The sequence below is a fragment of the Oryzias melastigma genome, linkage group LG22 (genome assembly GCF_002922805.2).
Source record: "Oryzias melastigma strain HK-1 linkage group LG22, ASM292280v2, whole genome shotgun sequence".
Classification (NCBI taxonomy): Eukaryota; Metazoa; Chordata; class Actinopteri; order Beloniformes; family Adrianichthyidae; genus Oryzias; species Oryzias melastigma.
Window position 1 is genome coordinate 6,678,304 of NC_050533.1, and position 22,117 is coordinate 6,700,420.

The 22,117-nt window shown below is 37.5% G+C and overlaps 2 protein-coding genes across 5 annotated transcripts in view; both read left to right on the forward strand.

Annotated features, from left to right (window-relative positions):
• diras1b (DIRAS family, GTP-binding RAS-like 1b) overlaps positions 1 to 11,556 on the forward strand; it is a 23,509-nt gene extending 11,953 nt beyond the window's left edge. The window contains exons 2-3 of the mRNA XM_024274638.2: positions 3,247 to 3,587; positions 6,028 to 11,556. Coding sequence (XP_024130406.1) covers positions 3,279 to 3,587; positions 6,028 to 6,315 — 597 coding nt within the window. The 5' untranslated portion in view covers positions 3,247 to 3,278 and the 3' untranslated portion in view covers positions 6,316 to 11,556. The remainder of the gene's footprint in view (positions 1 to 3,246; positions 3,588 to 6,027) is intronic.
• Positions 11,557 to 13,890: 2,334 nt separating this feature from the next.
• Positions 13,891 to 22,117, forward strand: part of LOC112147952 (guanine nucleotide-binding protein G(I)/G(S)/G(O) subunit gamma-7) — a 13,571-nt gene continuing 5,344 nt past the window's right edge. Inside the window, exons 1-4 of one of the 4 annotated variants that reach the window (XR_004947020.1) lie at positions 13,891 to 13,905; positions 13,984 to 14,963; positions 18,320 to 18,462; positions 20,223 to 20,338. Coding sequence is in view for 3 of the 4 variants with exons in the window: in XM_024274661.2 (XP_024130429.1) it covers positions 20,258 to 20,338 (81 nt within the window). In the remaining variant the exon portion in view is untranslated. Of the gene's footprint in view, positions 13,906 to 13,983; positions 14,964 to 14,984; positions 15,152 to 15,201; positions 15,422 to 18,319; positions 18,463 to 20,222; positions 20,339 to 22,117 lie in introns of those variants that run through there. The other 3 variants (XM_024274661.2, XM_024274673.2, XM_036209889.1) reach the window with 3 other exon arrangements.

Consider the following 22,117-nt stretch of genomic DNA (forward strand, 5'->3'; position numbering starts at 1 on the left):
AGCGACATGCTAGCTATTTTGACTAATTTAGGCTTATTTTTTTCCAGGTTTTTAGGCTATTGTGGAATTTTGCAAATATTTAAGCTACATGCTAGCTGTTTGGGCTAATTTAGGCTTTTTTTTCTCCAGTTTTTTAGGCTATTGTGGAATTTAGCTAATATTTAAGCTACATGCCAGCTGTTTGGGCTAATTTAGGCTTTTTTTCTCCTGTTTTTTAGGCTATTGTGGAATTTAGCAAATATTTAAGCTACATGCTAGCTGTTTGGGCTAATTTAGGCTTTTACAGTTTTTTTTAGGCTAATTTGGAGTTTAGCCAATACTTTAGCTTTATGCCAGCTGTCTCGGCTAAATAAGACATTTTACCAGTTATTAAGGCCAATTTGGCATTTAGCTAATATTTTAGCTTGCTATCAGCTTTAGTGTTTTTAGTTATCAGCTTCAGCGTTTTTAGCTATCAATTTCAGCTTCTTCAGCTCTCAGCATTAGCATCTTCAGCGGCCAAATTCAGCTTACAACATTCAAACTAGCAGATATATAACAGGTAATGCTATATATCTAGTCGCTTAATGCCTTGGATGATTAACACACAGTCAATGAATTTGAAAATATGTTGTTAAATGTGCCCTCAAATTTAGTTACAGAGACATTTAATGGGTTAAAGTCAATTTAAATATACTGTAAAACACAGTAAATATTAGTTACTTATTCAGAATGTACCACTGAATCAAAGACTTACTTTAGCATCACCTTGAACCTTGAATTATTTTTCATATAATTGGAAATAGGTTCAGGCATGAAGCGGTTAACCACACAGAACAGTTGAGAAAAAAGAAAAAAGGAATGTTTTTGCTCTTCTCCTTTGTATCATGCATTTATTTTGTTTTTATTCATGAGATTGTTGTTGGAAACTGTGAGTCACTGCAAAGTTTGTGAGCAGCACGCAGGAATACAGCTGAGTGAACGCCTTGTTCATCTCTCCCAGAATTCACTGCAGTTACTGCGTTCCATAAAAGAGGATGTTTTGAAGCAAAATCAAATCTACAGCAAATATAAAAAATCAGATCAGATCTGAGCTCATCACAGTCAAATCACTGAAACGCATAGACTACCCTCTGCCCTCGCTTCTTCATCTTTAGTAAATATGATCTTGTTAAACAAAGAAAATGTATTAAAAAATGTAAACCATAAAGCAATATATGTAAATATATTTCTATAAATAAATTCAAGTCTGTTTAACCCTAACAGATTCACTCCAATAAAAAAAAAAAATGTTTTTGGTACTTTTAAAATGTTCTTTTAGCATGGAGGACATATATAAAGTAAATTAAGCTTAAAGTTGCATCTCTGAGTAGTTAGTCAATGGTTATAAATTAGCAGAATACAAAAAATGCAGTTGGAAAAAGCTAATTTTCATGTTGTAGAAGCTGTCATGGGCGGACCACAAACTCCTCTCTTCACTCCAGCCTAACTCAGCCCTTTGTAGACAAATAGATCCAGGAACGTCTTCGTTTTCCTCATCTGAGGTGACATCTGTAATGTTAGGTTGGGGTGTGAGAGGCTACAAGCTAGCAGGAGCGAGGGTGAACAAAGGGATGGTTGAAAAAGAGGTTCAGTCCCACCCTCAGCTCTGAGGTAAATTTCTGATGAACTACTGTTGCTCTGCAGAAACTATGTCCTAGAAAATGACAGGTTTTTAGTTTAAATTATTTTGGTTAAAAACAGTATAATCATGATTAAAAGATTACTTGTGTTAGGATTCAGGGCTCTGTCGCCCCCTCTGGTCACCGGCAAGAGCTGTCCCCTGAGTTCTACCACTACATCTCCCAGCAGCCCCAGCGCACAGTTCCCAGATGCTGCTTACATCTCATCTGACAATCACCCACATGATACTTATGCACTGCTAAGAGCCTCACTCAGTGCAAAGTATTGTTTGTGCCACTCTGCCTGCATTACTGAGCGTTTCAGTTTGGACCTGATCTTCTGTTTCTGACTCTGCTTTTTCTCTGATTGCCTGCCGCCTGGACCCTGACAACTCTAGTCTTGTCTTTGATCGTCCCCTGCTTGTGATTGACCTCTGACCCTGATTTAGCTTTGTGCACTCTGAGCGGTGCCTTATTCCTGTCTGAACTGATAAGCCTGCTGCATGTGGAACCGAGTGTCTGCGTGTTCGTGACAACTGGGTACAATTTTAAAAAACATGATCAGAGTGGGACTTAAACTTCTGGACTGAACTTAACAGCAACAATACGACGTATAAAAATGCTACTACTGCCTCATTTCAAATGTTACTGCGCTGCACATTTTCCAAATTTGATGAAAAAATTGGTGGCATTTTGGGATATGCGACAATAGCCTTAGTAATTTAGTAGATGCTAAGACCCCAAACAAATAACAAAAAGGAAGACACTGAATAAAAACAGGGTCAATATGTTAAAAGTTAAACGTTTTAAGAAAAATGTAAGAAATTTGATCAATTATGTTGTTTTCTGTTATTTTAGCTTTGAGTTTGTCCTTTAATTTTGTTGGTTTATCTGTGTAACATATTAAATCAATAAACAAGAATTTATTAATGTTTTAAATTTAAATAACTAAAAGAAATAAAAGTGAATATAGAATAGATTATTCATCCATCCTTTTTCTTAACTCGTTTTGTCCCTTTTGTTAGGGGCGGGTTTATCGATCTGAGTATCTATAGTATCGATTTCAAGGTAAAGTATTGATATCAGTGTAGTAAAATTGATACTTTCAATACTTTCCTGTCGGTTTTTCTTCAGTAGTGAAGCAAAAAGCGTGAATTTACTTTTATTGCTGCCTTTATTTTTTTATTTTTTGTAAAATAGGCTATATGTAATAAACTTTTCTATTTGCCAAAAGTCTGTGTTCAGTGTTTTATTATACATTTAATGAACAAAAACTGTGTATTCATGAAAAATACATAAAAAAATAAACATTTCAAGGACAAAATATCATATCTGTATCAATATCGGTGATACTAGCCCTGTAATTACTTGGTTTTAGATCGATACCCAAATTCTCAGTATGGTCGACTTCTAAGTTTTGGGGTCATGAGGCTGTTAGATCTACCTGGGTGAAGGCGGGATACGCCCTGGATAGGCAGAGAAAATCCAAACATGCAAAGTCCACACAGGAAGGTCGCAGCTTCCAGTTGTTTATATTAGTTCCAAATTCCGTCTCCTCTAAACTGATCTCTTTCTCCCTCTTTTCCTCCCTTCATCCGTCCTCCAGGTCTTACACTGTCTTGAGCCTGAGAGGGCAGAATGCCGGAGCAGAGCAACGACTACCGCGTGGTGGTGTTCGGGGCGGGGGGAGTGGGGAAGAGCTCCCTGGTTCTGCGCTTCGTGAAGGGCACGTTCAGGGACACCTACATCCCCACCGTGGAGGACACCTACCGCCAGGTGATCAGCTGCGACAAGAGCGTGTGCACCCTCCAGATCACCGACACAACTGGCAGTCACCAGTTCCCCGCCATGCAGCGCCTCTCCATCTCCAAAGGCCACGCCTTCATCCTGGTCTACTCCATCACCAGCAAGCAGTCCTTGGAGGAGCTCAAACCCATTTACCAACAGGTGGGAACAAAACCAGGAAATACTTTAGCAATAATGTTCCTACGATTAAGCGTCAACATTACAGTGTAACTGTAATCCTGAAACTGCTGTTTCTATTTCGGGAAGACACAGATTATCTCACAAAAAAACCAAACAATGAAGTATTATTGTCATAAAAACACTCTAAAAAATGTTTTTCAAACACAGTTTATTAAAAATAATCCACATTCATAAAAATCTGACAGCTGTGAGGTTTTTTAGAACCCTGGATGCCAATAAAATATAGAGACTGACAGCTGATCCTAAATCTCTTTTACTGACGGAGAACACGATTTATAAGAAATCATTATAACTCCTTATTATGAGGATGAACCTCTATGATAAATGCAAGATAAAGAGTCATTTCAAAGTTTAAACGTTAAAAACAAAAGAAGCAAACAGTGGAATTATGGTTTATTTTCCCTAATTGACCAATCAGGAATCACTTCCAGAATCAAAATCGAGAACATGCAGAAACTGTACCAATTACACCAATATTAATGTATAAATGGACATTGGTGTTAAATTGCTGTTAAAAAAGTAAAATATGATTTCAGTTTTAACCAAATTTGAGATTTAACAAACTTAAAAAAAGTAATTTCTCATGAAAGGAAGGAATTTAAAAAACGAAATTAAGTTTAGATTCAGTCTATTTAGTTTCTATTAATTCAATAGTAGTTTTGAACCCTTTTTTGTACAATTTGGTCAAGTGATTTACTTTAAGAACTGTTTTGTGGTAATACTTGATCCCCTCTTCTTTTTTTAAACAAACCCAGCTTATTTTATTTTTTCTCTATATTATACAATAAATACATAATAAACCTGAAACTGCAAATTTAATTCTAAATAGTAAAAGTCCTTTTTTAAGCAAAAATCCAAAAAATAAGATCAAACTATTTTATGTTTTATAATTTATTTCGTGTCTAGATAAAGGAAAATGTATCAATCCAAAACAAAGCAAAGATATGGTCAAAACAATGTAAAAAAAACAAAAAAAAAAACAAGCGACGCTTCACTTTACCTTATAAAATGTCCACAGATTTATCAAATCTGTGTGTTTTAACGCTGATGTTCATTTTAAACCAAACATTTGTTAACTTTTTTGAAATCTTACCATAACATTTTTAAAGAAGACTTTACTTGTTGCGAGTCGTCATTGTGTACAACTGAAGTGATTGACAAATTCAACATTCTATTAGAAAATAGACAAACACACAAAAACACGACACACTTATGTCACCTTTGATTCATTAGATAAAGTATTTATCAACTAAAGTCAAGCAGAATTTGATTGATTGCTTGAAAAGGAGTGAATTTATTTAATCCCGTACTTAGTTACTTCATTTTACAGTTTTGCATCATTTAGTAATCCAGTTCTGATCAGATCAAATGCATTTTATTTTCTTTTTTTCAAGTAACAAAGTGACGTGCTTGTTGATTATTGATTAGCCTCATAAAACATTATTAAAGATTTCAGTAAACAGTAACATCAATCAAACATGGTGTAACAGAAATATAATAATCATTGATTATCATCAAAATACAATTTCATATTAATATAATCATTACACAATAAAAATCAAGTTTTAAAGTAACATTAAAGTTATTTTTGATTATTCTCTGAAATAATTCTAACATATTTTCTGTAAATGTAACAACCTATGATTATCATTATAACACATAATTACATTAATCCAATAATCACTGCTGAATATTCAGATGAAGTAAAGAAAATTAATACCAAATTGACTGTAAACATTTTAGTCATCATTACATCATGTAAACTCATTGGTTGCAAAAAAAAGTTTTGAATATTTCATCACAAACAATAAAACCGTAACTTTTTAACATAAAATTGAATAATAAAAATGCAGAAATATTATTCCAGAATAAATCGACTTAAACCTTAAATAACTTTAATATTTTACTCTCCAGAAAAAATAATTTTGTCAACATTATACAAGTTACAAATAAGCGCAAGATAACATTGGATCATTACTAACAATAAAATAAAAGGATCTGGAGGGCCGGATAGAATTACCTGAAGGGCCAGATCCGGCCCGCGGGCCTTGACTTGTGATGATACATGAGTAAAAAGTCCGTTAGACATACACACGGTTGTGGAAAGCAACAAATTTGTATCTGCATCTCACAAAATCCTGCACAATTGCAAGATTTACACATTTGTTACCAATAAACTACGTAAAATACATAAAATCTTTGTAATTCTGAACCGAGATAAACATTCTTAAATTGCTAAAAACAAAATGAATGCCCAGAATGGACATCAGCACATCAACAAATGACGCCTTAACATTCTGCAAAAGATGTTTTTACAACCATAAAAACTCACTAAACTTCTGACCTTATAGCAGTTCAGAACACAGCGCGACCTTTGAGAAAACTCTGTTGTCCTCTGCAGGTTCTGGCCATAAAGGGCAACGTGGAGGCCATCCCCATCATGCTCGTGGGAAACAAGAGTGACGAGACCCAAAGAGAAGTGGAGACCAAGGACGGGGAGGCTCAGGCCAACCAGTGGAAGTGCGCCTTTATGGAGACGTCGGCCAAAACCAATCACAACGTCACCGAGCTCTTCCAGGAGCTCCTCAACCTGGACAAGAAGAGGAACATGAGCCTCAACATTGACGGGAAACGCTCCGGAAAGCAATCCCGCGCCGAGAGACTGAAGGGCAAATGCAGCGTGATGTGAATCCAGACGAGGAGGAAGGAAGGAGGTCAGCATTGGGGAGAGGGGGCAGAAAGATTAAAAAATAAAGTACAAACAAAAGAAATTTAAAAAACACCAGGAATCTCAACTTGTGGATCCTTCCCGTTAAAGTGGTTCTTTCAGGACTGCAGCGCATGAACAGGCTGGAGCTCGTATGTTTGCGGCCAGAATATCCCACATTACAAGAATAAAAAAAGAAACATCTGAAACATCTCCTGGTAGCTTGGCCATCCTTTCTTTGACCTCCATCCTCTACATGTAAAGTTGACACACCTGTAAGCTTCAAACCTTTAAGACTCAACAAATCCCACCACGATTCTGCTGTATATAAACCCCCTTCTCAATATTTCCATCTATCAAAACCCAAAAGGAAAGGAAAGTTGACGCTAGAGCTCACCCACCACCTCCTCACCCTAAGATTAAACCCTCCCATCCGTCCATCCCGCCGTCCTAATGAGGAAAACTCATCACTGAAGCCTCCAGATGTCCTCGTCCAGCGAGCGGCAGGGTATGCACACACTCAAATGACGCAACAATCCTTTTAAAACTCTGGTGGAGGGAAGGGTAACTCCCAGCAGAAGGAAGCGGGACTCTCATCAAAACAGAAAGAAGCAAATCTGCCTTGTCAACGAGGATGACACGCTTGGATTATCGTTGCCAATCTGGTGAAACGAAAGCGACTCTCTGAGGTCGAGAACTCGTTTTGACGTGTGGAGGTTTCTCTTTATGCCTTTTTTGTGTTTATTTCTTCTTATTTTTAGATGTTAAAAAAAAAAGCACACTAAATCATCTCCTAGTAAACCTGCTATATGCAGATGATTCAGTTTTCTCTTCGTTGGATTAGTTGGATATCCTCTTGAATGCTTAGTGAGCAGAAAACACACACGTACACAGGAAGGAAGGAAGGAAGCATCCATGCAAACATGAAAAAAAGCTCTCTGCATGAAGACAAGCAGGGCTGGCTCAGCTGAAATGCCCTCACATTGCACTTTATATCATACTTAAAAACATTCATTTGAGTATATTTCCATTTTTTAGCCACCAAACAGGTTCTAGCGTGTCTCCAGGTGCAGAAAACACCTTTTTCCCACCAAATTACACACAAAACAGCCAGAAGCACAACTTTTTAAAACATATTTTTCATCTTTTTTGTGCCGTTTCAACCCAGTCTGGAGTTTTAATTGTTAGTGTTTTAGGGAAGGCACAATGAAGGTGCGGCTGAACAACAGGATACGGCGGGCGGCGGCGGGTGGCGGCGGTGGGATCGGTTGCACGGTAGGCGGAGAAGATTCAGAGTATTTGCCCACTTTTTCTACATCTCTCAGGCGGTTTTAATAACAAATTGTGTGGAGGATAATCTGCTTCAGTACTGTTAAACCCAAAGACACAGATGACAGCCCCGCCCCCTTTTCACTGCATGTCCATCTAACAAAAAAAAAAGAAAAAGAAAACAGGAAAAGCACAGGAACTCCTTTTTCCGTCTGTACGTATTGGGCAGCGTCGACAGCTGGGGACTTTCAGGTGACATTTTACTTGAAGATTTGCTTATTTAAAGGGTAACCAAACAGGGATGACTCCGCCCACAGTCGAAATTTAAAAATCCAGTCAGAGGGGTGGAGCTTTCTGAAACTTTGGTTTGACCAATCACAAAATTCAACTGTAATACATCGATTCAACCTGTAGGGGGCAGCACACAGACTATTTTCTTTTAATTTATCCAAAAATGGGCCCATTTATAGAGATCAAAAAAGGTGGATTTAGGGTTTGGTTACCCTTTAAGGCCAAAATGACTCACCTGCATCCGTCACAATTCTTCAATAAACAATTCCAGAGGTGTAATTATTGTAAATACGCATAATTAATCAGATGAACGAACTTCAAGTAAGATGTCTGAAGAGAGCGGCCTCTGCTGTCTTTCTGGGGAATCGACCAGAAACTTCCACGGCGACCTTGTACCAGTTTAGCTTTAGTGTTGCTATGTACTGTAAAAATAACATTTCAGTTATTGATCCACTTATGGCATAATAGACACAAAAATGTGAATATGTATCTAAAGGTTTCACTCCATGTTTTTTTTTATGTTTGTTACTGAATGAATCTGTTGTTATTGCTGTGTTGTACTTTGCACTGATGTGAGGTCCTGTTCAGATTTGCATCGTAAACGTACCCTTTATCTTTTAGATGCCAGGGACGCTCTCTCAAATGCATATTTGTTTTGTTCATTCAGACAGGAAGCTAAACTCCACCTAATTTGGTAAACATGTGATGGTTTTCTGGCTGCTGATGGTGCACGCTGCATATTTAGATTTATAAATATATATATATATGAGCCTGACGCGTCTGGTTGCTTCACGCAGATCCCAGTTTGCTTGCGTATCTCTGTGCAATCTGGTGTTCTGCTGACGTTAGCAGGAGGCTGTCATTGTCCATGTCCCTGCATGGAATATGATCCAGCGCGAGGAGAGAAAAACCAAAACAATAGAGCAGCAGCAGGCGGGAGCAGCAGGAGGGGAGCTGGTACGAAGAGTGTGAGGATGTCCAGTCGGAGCGTGCTGGCTTGAATGTAAGGAGATGACGCGTGCTGAGGCTCTTTGTTGACTTTGAGGTCTGTGTGAGTCAAATGTTAGCAGGAATCAGGACAAACACCTCTGCCCCCCCCTCTCTTTTGTGACTTGTCTCATCTCATCTATCAATGAATCATATTCACCTTGCTGTCTTTTGCGTGACTTTGAGAGCCTCCATGCATGATGTGCACGCTCAGCCACGTCTGGAATCTCTGTGGCCTGCAGGACGTCCACACTTGTGAGAGTCCTGGTCAGAGTTGTTGACAAATTCAGAAATGAATCCAAATATTTCCAACGAGAGGGAAAAGTAATTAAGATTGGAGATGTTTTTATCTTCATTTATAGGTATAAATTAATTCTAGAGAGCTTTGTATGTGAGGGAATTTGCATAAAATGCTGCAAAAAACATTTATAGATATGTTCTAGTGTTGAAAATAAGTAACTTTTACACTTGAATTGTTTGGTTTCTGTTTTATTATATGGGAAATACCCAAAAGATGGATTGCTTAATCAGGTCATTCTGTTACATAAGATCCTGATTTGGAGGCTGAATTAAAACGACGGAGAATTAGGGCCAGTTTACAAACAAACACACAAAAAAATATAAATTACAACTTTAAATTTAGTAATTTTTTTAGATTTAAAGTCGTAAATTCACAGGAAAAAACTAGTGAATTTATAATAATAACTTTATTATTTTAAAATTAATATTAATTTTTTTTCTCAAAGAACGAACAATCAATCAGCACAAAAAGAAAGAATAAAGCAGATATTCAGTTAGCCTGATGACTTTATTCATGTGATTTTACAGACAAAACATTTTATGATTGGAGTTAATCTGAGCATCATACAAATTCACTTCTTCTTGCTCCCTTTCAAGCAATTAATTAAACATAAATATAAAATAAACCAGTCTGCAGAGCTTAAAAATGAACTCTAGCATGGACCAAACATGGATCCTTAAAAGCTCGGTGTGTTTTTCTCAAAGGAAACCTGAGGTAATTAAGTTTTAAGTCACTTAGACGTTTATGTTCACTTTCAAGAGAACATTTTTCTGCATTTCCCATCCATTTTAGCAACAATCTGCTGGAACAACAGAGTCAAAAACTCTAAAAGTTATTTTAATCCATGTTAAAGCACGGCAGAGGTCGCTTCATAATGTGGAGGAGACCTTGCTGCCTCAGGTGCTGGAGAAAGTTTACCTGTCTGAAAATGTTATTTAAATTAGAAATTCTGTTATAGATAATTTAGAAAAACAAATAAAAAAATCAATTTAACAATCAAAATATTAGTAAAAAGTGGCGCTAATTACATGAAATAATCGTTTCTGTTTGTATTTATTTCATTGAAAACGTTCTTTTATTGTTTTTAATGTCAAATAAAAGAGTAGATTTGATCATCTGGATTTATTTGCATTTATTTCTGAAGTCACAAACATTTTTCTATTGACTGTCTATAATTCTGACCAAAAAAAAAAAAAAAAAAAACGTCTGCATGGATTCCTTTAAACGACAAAGTCATCAAAACGCTCATTTCTGTTGAACCTTCACATTTGTCAGCATCACAACATGTTCTCTACAGTTTTTATTTTAGCAGAAATCACGACGTGTTTGTTAGACTGGAAACAGGCCGGCTGATTGTAGATAGATGTAAATATTGTCTAAAGGGTTTAATATATCGGTGATATCAGAGGAGAGTTCAGTTTGAATTATTCTGCAAAAAACTTTACTTGTGATCAAAGCATCAAATTAGAAACAAGATGGCAAAAAATGTGTTTTGTTATGCAGCGATTATTCCCCCTAATATATTATTGTTTGACACCTAAAGAGACCTAAAATGTCAATTTTTCTAAAACAGAATCGACATTTTTTAATAAAATCGTTCAAATTTTTGAGAGAATTTTAAGCTAACTCTTTGGAAAACTACAAAATTCAAATTATGCATGAATATTTGAGGCCTCCTGTAGTACACTGAGAGTATTACTTCAGATTTGTACTCACCAATCAGGTCACTGATACTAAGATGCCACAGTTTCACATTTGTTCTTTAGTGCAGGAAGTCCAAAAACGGCACAAAGAGTGTTAACAGAACAGCAACACACTAGAAAAGTTTTTCTGTCTACATTCTCTTGTTTCTGTCACACTTCCTGTGAGAGAATCGGAAGGAAACCAGGATGTGAAACTAAAAAAATCCCCCCGCAGACCTCTGTGGCAGGTGTGAGTCGGTGGCCCAGATGCTTTGTGGGTAATGTAGTTTGGCTCGGTCCTGTCACTCTGGCCCATCACTCCTGCATGGTCCCTATCGGTGTTCCAGCCAGCATGAGAACAAGGACACAAACTGTGAATCATCTTTGTATTTTTACTAAAACCTTTGTCTGATCTTATTTCTCTTCGGGTTTTCCAACAGTTTTTAGCACTTATTGATTTTATAAACTCATTTCTTATTATTTATTCTGTTGGGAATTTTTATTTTATTTTATTTGAACTAACTATAATGTATAGATATTTATTCTAGCAATAGTCTTCCTATTAAGATATACTGTGCTGATGCATCCTCTGAATAATGGAAACTAACATATATAAATATATATATATAAATATATACATAGATGACAATAATCTGCAAAATAATTTTCCTAATAAAAAGTGTGAACTGAGGACTTTCTGTTGTCGTTTGTGATATTTTACAGCTTGAATTCTTCATGGATTTCACTGGTTGTCAATATAATGAAACGTTTTTGAAATCTTTCCAGGAATACGTTGATGCAACTTTCCAGAGAAGATGAAACCGTGGAAGTTGCTCCAAAGTTGCATAATTTCATTAGGAATTTAGAAAATATGATTTAATCAAAAGTATTAAAGTCACAGTTGTGCTTTTTGATTGTGAGAGACATTTAGAGACATTTCAATTGAAATTAAACCAGAGAAATGACTTCTACACAGTAAGATGTGTACTTAAACGAAAATAACTACCCTGTATTTGTTACACCCCGCCCCCTTTTTGCTGTTGTTTTTGGTGTCATATATATTTTTGTCAATTCTTTTAGTATTATTACTCTATTTTTACATTTTATTTACAGATTTCCCTGGTTTTTCATGGGCGTGTACACATTTTTTTGGGTTGTTGAGACTGCTACTTGTGTGGTAAATGTGGATATTTGGAAAACACAATAAAAATTGAGTAGATAAAAAAATAAAGAAATGTCTTTAGGGAGCATATTCACACATATGTATTTATTTATTTTTCCCAAAAGAACAGGAACAAATTTTCTATGAAGCTTTATTGAAACATTTTGTACATAAACAAAGATTAGATTTAAAATGACAAAAAAAAATGTTTAAATTGGTTCTCAAATTATTAATATAGTCTGACTCTCAACCATATTGAGGGCTGGATTAAATGACTCCGCCCCCTCACGTTCCAAACAGAAAGTACCATAGACTTCTATAGAGAAATAAACTTTCTATTCATCAGAATTCTTGCACTGCTATAATTTTTGAACATGATTTTGCTAATAACTATTTTATTTTAATATTTTTCAAGTTATTCAACTTATAAACTGACCAATCAGATGATTGGAAGGACTTCTAACCAGCTCACTCCTGATTGGTGTGAGTGGTTGCCATGGAAACATTGACTCAGACCGACTCAGATAATCGCTGCTTACTGACGATTTCTGGTTCAACATGTCGCCATCCATTGAAGCCGGAAGTAAGCCGTTTTCTATGGATGATGTCACACTCACTCGGTCCACTTCTCATATACTGTCAACGTTCACAACAACAAAAAGGACTTGTTTGTCTGTTTTTTTTCTCTCTTAAAGTATCTTAGTTTATTCTTTTTAACCGTCTCAGCTCTTAAAACATTTCATTTGAATCGAGGTCGGGCAGAAAACCTTTTTTTTTTTTTTTTTCCTCAAATTATTGTTTAATCTTTATTCGTATTGATGCAAACATGCACCAAACCATTCCAAATTTAACTCAGTTTAGCAACTAGATAGAAAAAATAAAAGTGTAAGGATTCTTGGTTACATATGGAAACAAATTTAGGTATTAAGGGGTTAAAGCAGCCCCTCTTCATGAAACTCCCACTGCCGTGTCTCAAAGCTAAAACTTCTCTTTTTGTACTGAAATTGAAAGCAGAGAAAACACCAGTGTAGGTCTGGTGTAAACAAAACTTGAAAACTTTCAAAAATGGTTAAAAATATTTAAAATTATATTGTATTTTGACAACTTGCCATGCTTCTGCTTGACAAAGAGCAACATCTACGGTCCTGTATGTTCAGCAGCTTCACCTTCATTAATTTAAACGTCTAAATCGGTTGAAAATAAGTTGTTATTATGATATTTAAGTCGAAATTGGTCAAAAAAAGTAAATATATTAAGCAGATCCATTTACTTTTAAGACTGTTTTAGATGAATTTCCATCATGATGTGATTTCTGCACTTTTTTTTAGTACAAATCAATACCAAATTTAAGCGAAAACGCCTTAAATTCTAATAAACTTCTGCTAAAGCTTTCAATTTTTTGCTATGCATTTATTTTCGTGAGTCTGAGTTGAAACTGCTGCATTGATATGTACTATTTTAGGGCGTCCACATCTCTGCACTCTCTTATTTTGAGACCGTGTCAGAAAAATCTCTTCTGCCAAAATCTGACTGTACATCTTTTTCCATGCCCTGATTCCTCGCTGTAATGAAATCCCACAGATCTGGCAAGGCTCCCCGGTCTCCCTTTCCTCCCTTCACTTCTCATTTAACCCTCTAGCATCTGCTGGAGGAGGATGCTGCTGCTGCTGCTGCTGCTGTGTCCGGCGCTGGTTGTCATGGAGACGGCGTGACGTTGCAGACGGATGTCGCATCAGCGTGGGGTGACTCTGGTGGAGGCAGATGCGTTACGACAGGCGGAGGTCTCCCAGCCTGCTGCTGGGTTGTACGACATCGGAGGAGGACGAGGGCTCTCGCTCCTTGGGTCAGAGTGGCAAACCCGTCCTGTTCCTCCAAACACGGTGCGCCTTTAAGCAGGGCTTAATGATAAATCTGCAAGCATTTTTGGAGTGGTGACTCATGGACTTCACTGTAAGCAGATGATGAGGGAGATACAGTAACCCTGAGGAAGAAGAGAACCATGAGGTGACGAGAGGACAGCCGCCATCACATCAGTGGAAACCAGGCCAACGCAGGTTGTGTGTTATAAATAGCTCTCCTGTGTATCATCATCAGCAAAAAGGCCAGGAAGATCTCATCAAGTGGATGCTGGGATCATCACAGCAGCATTTTCAGAGCGCACCTCAAGCTCTGGGTTATAAATAAGATCCTACGCGTCACACCTTTGGCACAGAACAAGCCTCAGCCAATGAGTGCGCAGCAGAGGAGTGGAGGCTGCATGTGCACAGAGGTCTGCTAGAAATAGAGGGAGAGGCCCACACTTCCCTTGAGAAAGAAAAAAAAAGAAAGAAAGAGAGCAACAAAATGTGGTTTGATGGCGCCATCGTGCGGTGGGAACCAGATGACCTCATGTCGTTTGAGGAGCTTTATTATTTTGGCTCTTTAACGTTGACTAAATAACCTCGTGAAGTAAATCAGTGCTAATATTTAGATCACCTTATAAGGAGAAATGAAGTGGCACGTGCGTAAAATGTTGTATTTTTGGCGATATTTACGTCTTTTGGTTGAAAATGACCAAATTAATGATTATTTAGTGTAAAATTGACATACTATGCTAAATAAAATTATTTTAGCTTTTTTTACAATAACTTGGATATTATTGTTTTGTTGTTTGGAATTGGGGTTTCATTCACACAAATGATGTAATAAAATAATCCTGGGATAAAAACAGAGCTTCCCAGATGTTTGGTCGTGTCTGAAGAACACCTGCGATGAAGCCGCCTGTTGGAGGAAGGAGAGAGAGCGCGCGCAGGGGAAGAAGGGGAGTGGGGCAGAGGAGTGGACAGACTGGAACGGAGGGGGAGGCGTTTGGCTCGGCGAAGACGGGGAGCGAACGAGCAGAGAGGGTGAGGAACCAGCGGATCTGGCCCTTTAAATCACCAATCCAGCGCGTTCAGAGGTGAGTTTGGAGATATTTGGCGATTTTCTCCCCCGCGTTTCATCTCCGCGACGCCTTTTGTGCGCCTCCGCGAGCTCGCAGCCCGCTCCCCGCGCGCAGCTGCCACCGAGAGGGGCTTCAGGAGTGTCACGAATCCGGATTTCCCCAGCCCTCTGTCGGCTGAGAGGGTGGGGAAGACTGGGGAAAGGGTCAGTGGAAGATTTCTAACGCTTCGGGTCGAGCTGGAAGGACGCACAGGCAGGCAGCGGGATCTGGATGTGATGATGGGCCGTGCGCCCAGCCATTTGCATATTAGCGGAACGTAACGCCGTGCGCTCCGGTCTCTGCCCGCTGGATGGGTTCAGATCTGCCTCCTTGTGTCAGCACTCCGCTCCCACGGCTGTGGGCCTCCAGATCCGCTGCGCTCTGCTTTGGATTCACACGAAAAAAAACATCCCCTGCTTTCATTTGTGCACAAGGTCTGCCTGTGCGTTTGCGCGCGTGTGTGCTGGCGTGTGTGTGCATGGATAGCCATGGGAGAGAGGACATGCTGTTCTATCCATCAAAATACCCGCATTGTGTTTCCACACAGACAGGGCCTGTAGCAGAGGACATGGCATCCTCCTGAAGGCCCGATCAGCGCCGGGATCGATACACATTGATGCATATTTGCGCGTCTTGAGCGCCTCTTAGGGGCGCGCGAGGGCTGGGTTAGCTGACCGGGGCCTGTCCAGATCTGCTGATGTTTTTCCAGCTTTAGACGTAAAACCAGCTTACTGCGTTTCTCTTTTTTCTGGCATTGCTTTTCCAATAAATCTCCCAGAGAGAGCTGGAAATGAAACCAGTGGGAGGAAAGAAAAGAGAAAAAAACTTCCATCTGTGCCTGAAATAGAAAGTTTTTAATAATCAACAGGCTGCAGAGATCCCAATAATGCCTTAAAGAGCGAGTTGGCAAATATCCACTTGAAGGAAATGCTGTGTGGGGGTCAAAGGTGCAGCAGCAGCAGCTTGTAAACACTTAAACCATAGCAGCAGAGATGTTGGGAGTCTGCTCTGGCACATCCATATGTATCATCTGCTGGCTGGAACGATGCTAATGTGTGATTCACCATATCGTGAGGAATACAGTATGTTTTACTGAATCAGGTGCTGGTTTTGGTTCAAGCTTTGTTTTAAAAGAGAGAATAAGTAAAGAAATGTGTTGATTAAATCAAAAACTTGTTCTCGACTTACATATTTTTGAGCTTGTTTTCTGAATAAAACTCGAAAGCTCCAACTTTATTTATATGGTTTGAATAAATAAAGTTTCAATTAATAAAAAGGATCCTTTTTTGGCTATTTCTGTCTTTTCCTCACTTGCACTAAAGCTCTAATTACAGACCAGTGCGGCTGATCCACTCCACAGTAGGAGTAATTAAAGCAGGACTCTCCTCCTGAGAGAGGCTGGCAGACAGAGAGGCAGGTAGTAGTGATGTAAGATGTAACTAGAAAAGTTGCATTACCTGCGATAGTGTGAATGCCTTTTGCTGAAAGTAGTTGCTGAAAACGCTGAAGCTTTTTGCTGAAAATGGTGACGCAATTTATTATAACTGTTGAAGCTTTTTGTTGAAAATGCAAAAACGATGTTAAATTTGCTAAAAGACTGGAAATTTTGTTACAGAACTATATAGGAGTGCTGAAGTTGACCTATATTTCTGAAAAATCTGTAGTAAAATTGTTTAAAAATCCCTAATACATGCAAATTGGGCAAACAACATTTGGTGTGTTGCTTAAATAAAAGCTAAGCTCCCGAATTAGCCCAAATAACCTTAGTCTACTAAGGTTGCTTGGTCGAACTAGCCAAAAAAGCTGGCTCTTAAATACTAGCTAAACCCAAAACATCCTAAAATTCCTGAATAAACTAAATAGTCAAAAACGTTAGCCTGTTGCTAAAAGAGAAGCCAAACTCTTAATTAGCCTATAAAACCCCAGAAGATAACAAATCAGACAAAAACGTTAGTATGTTGCTAAAATAATAGCTGAAAAATAGCATAAAATTCCTCAGTAGGTGCCAAAGAAGCTAGCACATTGCTTAAATGCTAGCTAAACTCCAAAAAAACCTAAAATTCCCCAGTAAACTAAATTACCCAAAAAAGTTAGCATGTTGCTAAAATAATAGCTAAACTCCAAATTAACATAAAAAACCTTGGTAGATGCCAAATTAGCCAAAAAGCGAGCTCATTGCTTAAATACTAGTTAAACACCAAAAGTAGCCTAGAATTCCTCATTAAACTAAATTAGTCAAAAACATTAGCCTGTTGCTAAAATAGAAGTTAAACTCGAAATTAGCCTAAAAGAAACCCAGTAGAAAATAAATTAGCGAAAAATGTTAGCCTGTTGCCAAAATAATAGCTGAACTCCAAATTTACATAAAATTCCGCAGTAGATGCCAAGTTAGCCAGAAGCTAGCACATTGCTTAAATACTAGCTAAACTCCAAAAATAGCATAAAATTCTTCAGTAAACTAAATTAGCCAAAATGTTAGCATGCTGCTAAAATAATAGCTAAAGTCCAAATTAGCATAACATTTCTCAGTAGATGCCAAGTTAGCCAAAGAAGCTAGTACACTGCTTACATACTAGCTAAACTCCAAAATAGCATAAAATTCCTCAGTAAAAAAATATAGTAAAAAAATGTCAGCCTGTTGCTAAAATAGAAGTTAAAGTATAAATTGGCCTTAAAAAACCCTAGTAGAAAGAAAATTACCCAAAAATGTTAGCCTGTTGCTAAAGTAATAGCTAAACTCCAAAATAGCACAAAATTCCTCAGTAGATGCCAAATTAGCCGGAGAAGCTAGCACATTGCTTAAATACTAGCTAAACTCCAGAATATCTTAAATTCCTTAGTAAACTAAATCAGTCAAAAATGTTAGCCTGTTGCTAAAATAGAAGCTAAACTTTAAATTAGCCCTAGTAGAAAGAAAATTAGCCAAAAAGTTAGCATGTTGCTAAAATATTTGGTAAACTCCAATTTTTAAAACAATACTTTAAAAGATTAGAAACATAACCCATTTAAAGGCTTGTTGTTAATCTACTTACAATGTTGATATTTGAAGATTTTCTCACTCATTTCCTATGGGGTATATTAATATTTCAAAACTTTAGGAATACAAAAAATACAAGCAGTAAAGTCCTGAAACGTTTTGATACCAAGATTGCTGAAATTGCTGAAAGTGTGATTGAAAAACGTACGGAAAAAAGCAAAAGAATCACTATTGTGTGAATGCTTAGCAAGCATTTACTCAAAATAGTGACATACGAGGCTCCAAATGTGCAGAAATGTGTACATTTCCCCTCAGGATGAACTTTTTACAGCTGTTGTTTCTCATTTCTCCACAGAGACAAGCCAATGAAAGCCACGCCGGCGTCCAGCTCTGTCGTTTCAGTCTAGCTTCCCTGTCATCCCTGCATCCCTCAAACCGTCCGCCGCATCCGCTCGCATTAGCGGCAAGAGAAGGTCCTGTCCGCACACCACCAGTCAGGTAAAGACGCGTTTGTAGCATCTAGTTAATCATCATCCCGTCGGTGCTCCTCTTCTTTTTTGTCAGGTGACGAAGCGGATCTCCCTCGCCAAATGTTTACTTCATATATTGTCATGAACTTGTGGGATTTCACGCTGTTTATCTGCGGCGTTCGAGTGATTCATTCGGCAAATTCTCACGTCGTGTTGTTCGCCGCGGAGCTGCCATGTTTTTACTCATTGTTTGTGTTGCATCACCAAGGAGTCACCTCATAGTGGAACGGCGGCTCCACAGCTGCAACTCCTGCAGGAACATGACTCATTTTGTTTGAAGACGATCCAAGAGTCTTAAAAGTAAAATACATGTTTTAAAGTGAAGTGACAGAAATAACTGGTTGTTTTATTTGTTGTTTTTATGGTGAAACCTTAACTTAAAAGTAGCATTTTTCTCAAATTTAGAGTCTAGGGTAAAGATTTTAGTAATTACCTCCTTCCTGAATAATTTTTTTCATAGTAAATCAGTAGCGATCAACAAGCCTCAATAAAACATTTAGGCCCTGTACATGTGTAATATAAAACAAATGTGATACAAATAATGTGAAGCAATTTGGATTAAACTGGTTTTTAATCCTGTAACACCGGAGCTACAGTGTTTATTAGGGCTGGGTTGAAAAAAATCCATTCATCGATTTGAATTGATTTAAGTTTAATAGATCAATAATCGATTCACAAAAGATATAAATCGATTTAGCACATAAAGCTAAAGTCTGCTAGCTTGATGCTAACATTCAATAGAATTTCCCATAGGACGGCAAATGCTAACGCTCAGTTGACCAAAAAAAAAAAAAATACATTGTTGACTAAATGAACATCTTTATTTACATACAGGCATTAATTTTCCGAACTCTTTTAAGGAAATAATCTTAAAGTAACTATTTGTGGTCTAAAACTTCGTTTTCTTCCCTCATACTGTTGTCGTCTTCTTGAATTAAGTATAATTCTATAGCGCAATCGCCACCTAGTGGCCAAGCGGAAACGCAAGAATGCAAAAACAAAATAGTTTCTTATTACATTTGTTCTTTTTCATAAGAAAAATGCCACACATACACGTTAAAAACTCAAAAAACAGGATTTTCATCGTAGGGGACTTTAATGACCCTCTCCGATGAAAATAGGCGTTTTAATTTTTCCAATGATGGAGGACATATATAAAAATTAAACTTAAAAGTACTCTTCTTCATTTAAATCATTGTGAATCAAGAGCAGATCCTTAAACCCCATATACTAAATAACTTATTTGTGATGTAGAAAATATATGGGGCGGGGCAAAAGCTCCTCGCTCCGCTCCATTCTGATGCATCCACTTGCAGACTAATAGATCAAAGTCATGGAATCTGGCTCAAAACTGTACAGCTGGATAGCTCCAATATTGTTCGCCATTTTTGTTGCACCGCTAATGTTAGTTGTGAGCGACTGTAAGCTAGTGGGAGAGCATGTAAAAAGAGAGGGCAAGGGAAGGGGGGCGGGGTTGCTTCAAGTTAATAGTAGCTAATAGACAAATTTCTCATGAACTGCTGCAGAAACTGTCCTAGAAACTGACATGGGTTTAAAAAAAGTCTCAAAACAGCATAAAAAACAGAATTAAAAATCCACTGGGAATAAATAGGTGGATGGATGATCATTTAGCTGTTGATTTCTAATAAAAATGCTTTCAAAAGTCTTTCTGTCCTAAAACTGTTTAAGCAGCAGGAACATTTAGATCAGTCTCTGTCTGTCCTCTAGTTTCCTCCTGTATTGGTGTCTTCTGATGGATCAGCATGTCTACTACTAATAACATTGCCCAGGCCAGGAAACTGGTGGAACAGCTGAGGATCGAGGCAGGGATCGAACGTATTAAGGTAAACCAAGACTTGTCCTTCATTTTTTCTTTAAGTCGGGGTTGGGCAAACTTTTTGATTCCTGGGCCACAAAGAATTCTAAAATTTGACAGAAAGGCCAGAACAGGAGCCGATCCGTGCCATGTTTTAGAAAGGAATAACATGGAATCTGGATGAAAACGTGCTTTAATTTTGATTAAAAATACATTTATGTATTTTTAGAAGAACTTTTTGGAGTTTTTATTTCAAAACTGTGGCTTTTGTTCTCATTTTAGAGCCAACTGCACTGATGGGTTGATGTCCTTCAGGAAAAAAGATGCAAACTTAAAGAAATGCCTCATTCATGTGGTTTTGGAATGATAGAAAAATAATGACTTTCCAAGTCGAAAAGCACACGTGAACGTTGGAAAAACAACAAATCTTCCAAAAACACATGAATGCAGAGTAACTTTCAGCATCTAATATTCAGTTTATTTGCAGCACACTATCAGTGGTAGGGGTGTCAAACTCAATCGCACAATGGGCCAAAATCCAAAACACACTTCAGGTCGCGGGCCGAACAGGATAAACATTTATTGAACACTAAAAGCACATTTTTAAAACTTTAAAACCGCACCTTTTAACATAATGATGAACTACATATAAACCATTACCTGTGATAATGATAGTGTGAGTGCTGTAAGCTGAATTTGGCCGCTGAAGATGCTGGTGCTGATAGCTGAAACGCTGAAGCTGATAGCCTGCTAAAATATTAGCTAAATGCCAAATTAGCCTAAAAAACAAACAGAAAATACTTAGGTTAGCCAAAAAAGCTAGCATGTAGCTGAAAAAATAGCTAAACTCCAAAATAGCATAAAAATATTTTTAAAAAGCCTAAATTAGCACAAACAGCAAGTGTGTAAATATTAGCCTAAGTCCAAAACAGCCCAAAAAACAAACAAACAAACAAAAAACTAAATTAGCGAAAACAGCTAGCATGTAGCTGAAATATTAGCTAAACTCCAAAATAGGCTAAAGAATCTTAGTAAATGCCAAAATAGTCCAAAAAGCTAGCAGAATGCCAACTTTTAAAACTTCAAAACCGTAACTTTTTAATATAATTATGAACTAGATATATAGCTTTACCTGCAGTAATGCTAGTGTGAATGCTGTAAGCTGAATTTGGCCACTGGAGATGCTAGTGCTTATAGCTAAAGATGCTGAAATTGGTAGTTAGAAACGCTGAAGGTAATAGCTGAAAACGGCAAATCTAATAGCTGAAAACGCTGAAGCTGAAAGCCAGATGAAATATTAGGTAAATGCCAAATTAGCCTAAAAAACAAACACAAAATTAGGTTAGCCAAAGCGTTAAATTAGCCAAAACAGCTAGCATGTAGCTGAAATAGGAGCTAAACTCCAAAATAGGCTAAAAAATCGTAGTAAATGCCAAAATAGTCCAACTAGCTATCACATAACCCTTTTGTAAAACCTCAAAACTGTAACTTTTTAACATAATTATGAACTAGATATATAGCATTTCCTGTGATAATGCTAGTGTGAATGCTGTAAGCTGAATTTGGCCGCTGAAGATGCTAGTGCTGATAGCTGAAGATGCTGAAATTGATAGCTGAAATCACTGAAGTTAATAGCTGAAAACGCAGAAGCTGATAGCCAGCTAAAATATTAGCTAAATATCAAATTAGCCTAAAAAAATAAAGCAATTAGGTTAGACAAAAAAGCTAGCATGTAGCTAAAAAATAGCTAAACTTCAAAACATAAAAATTAAAAAAACGTTAATTTTTTTTTTTTTAAAAATGCCAA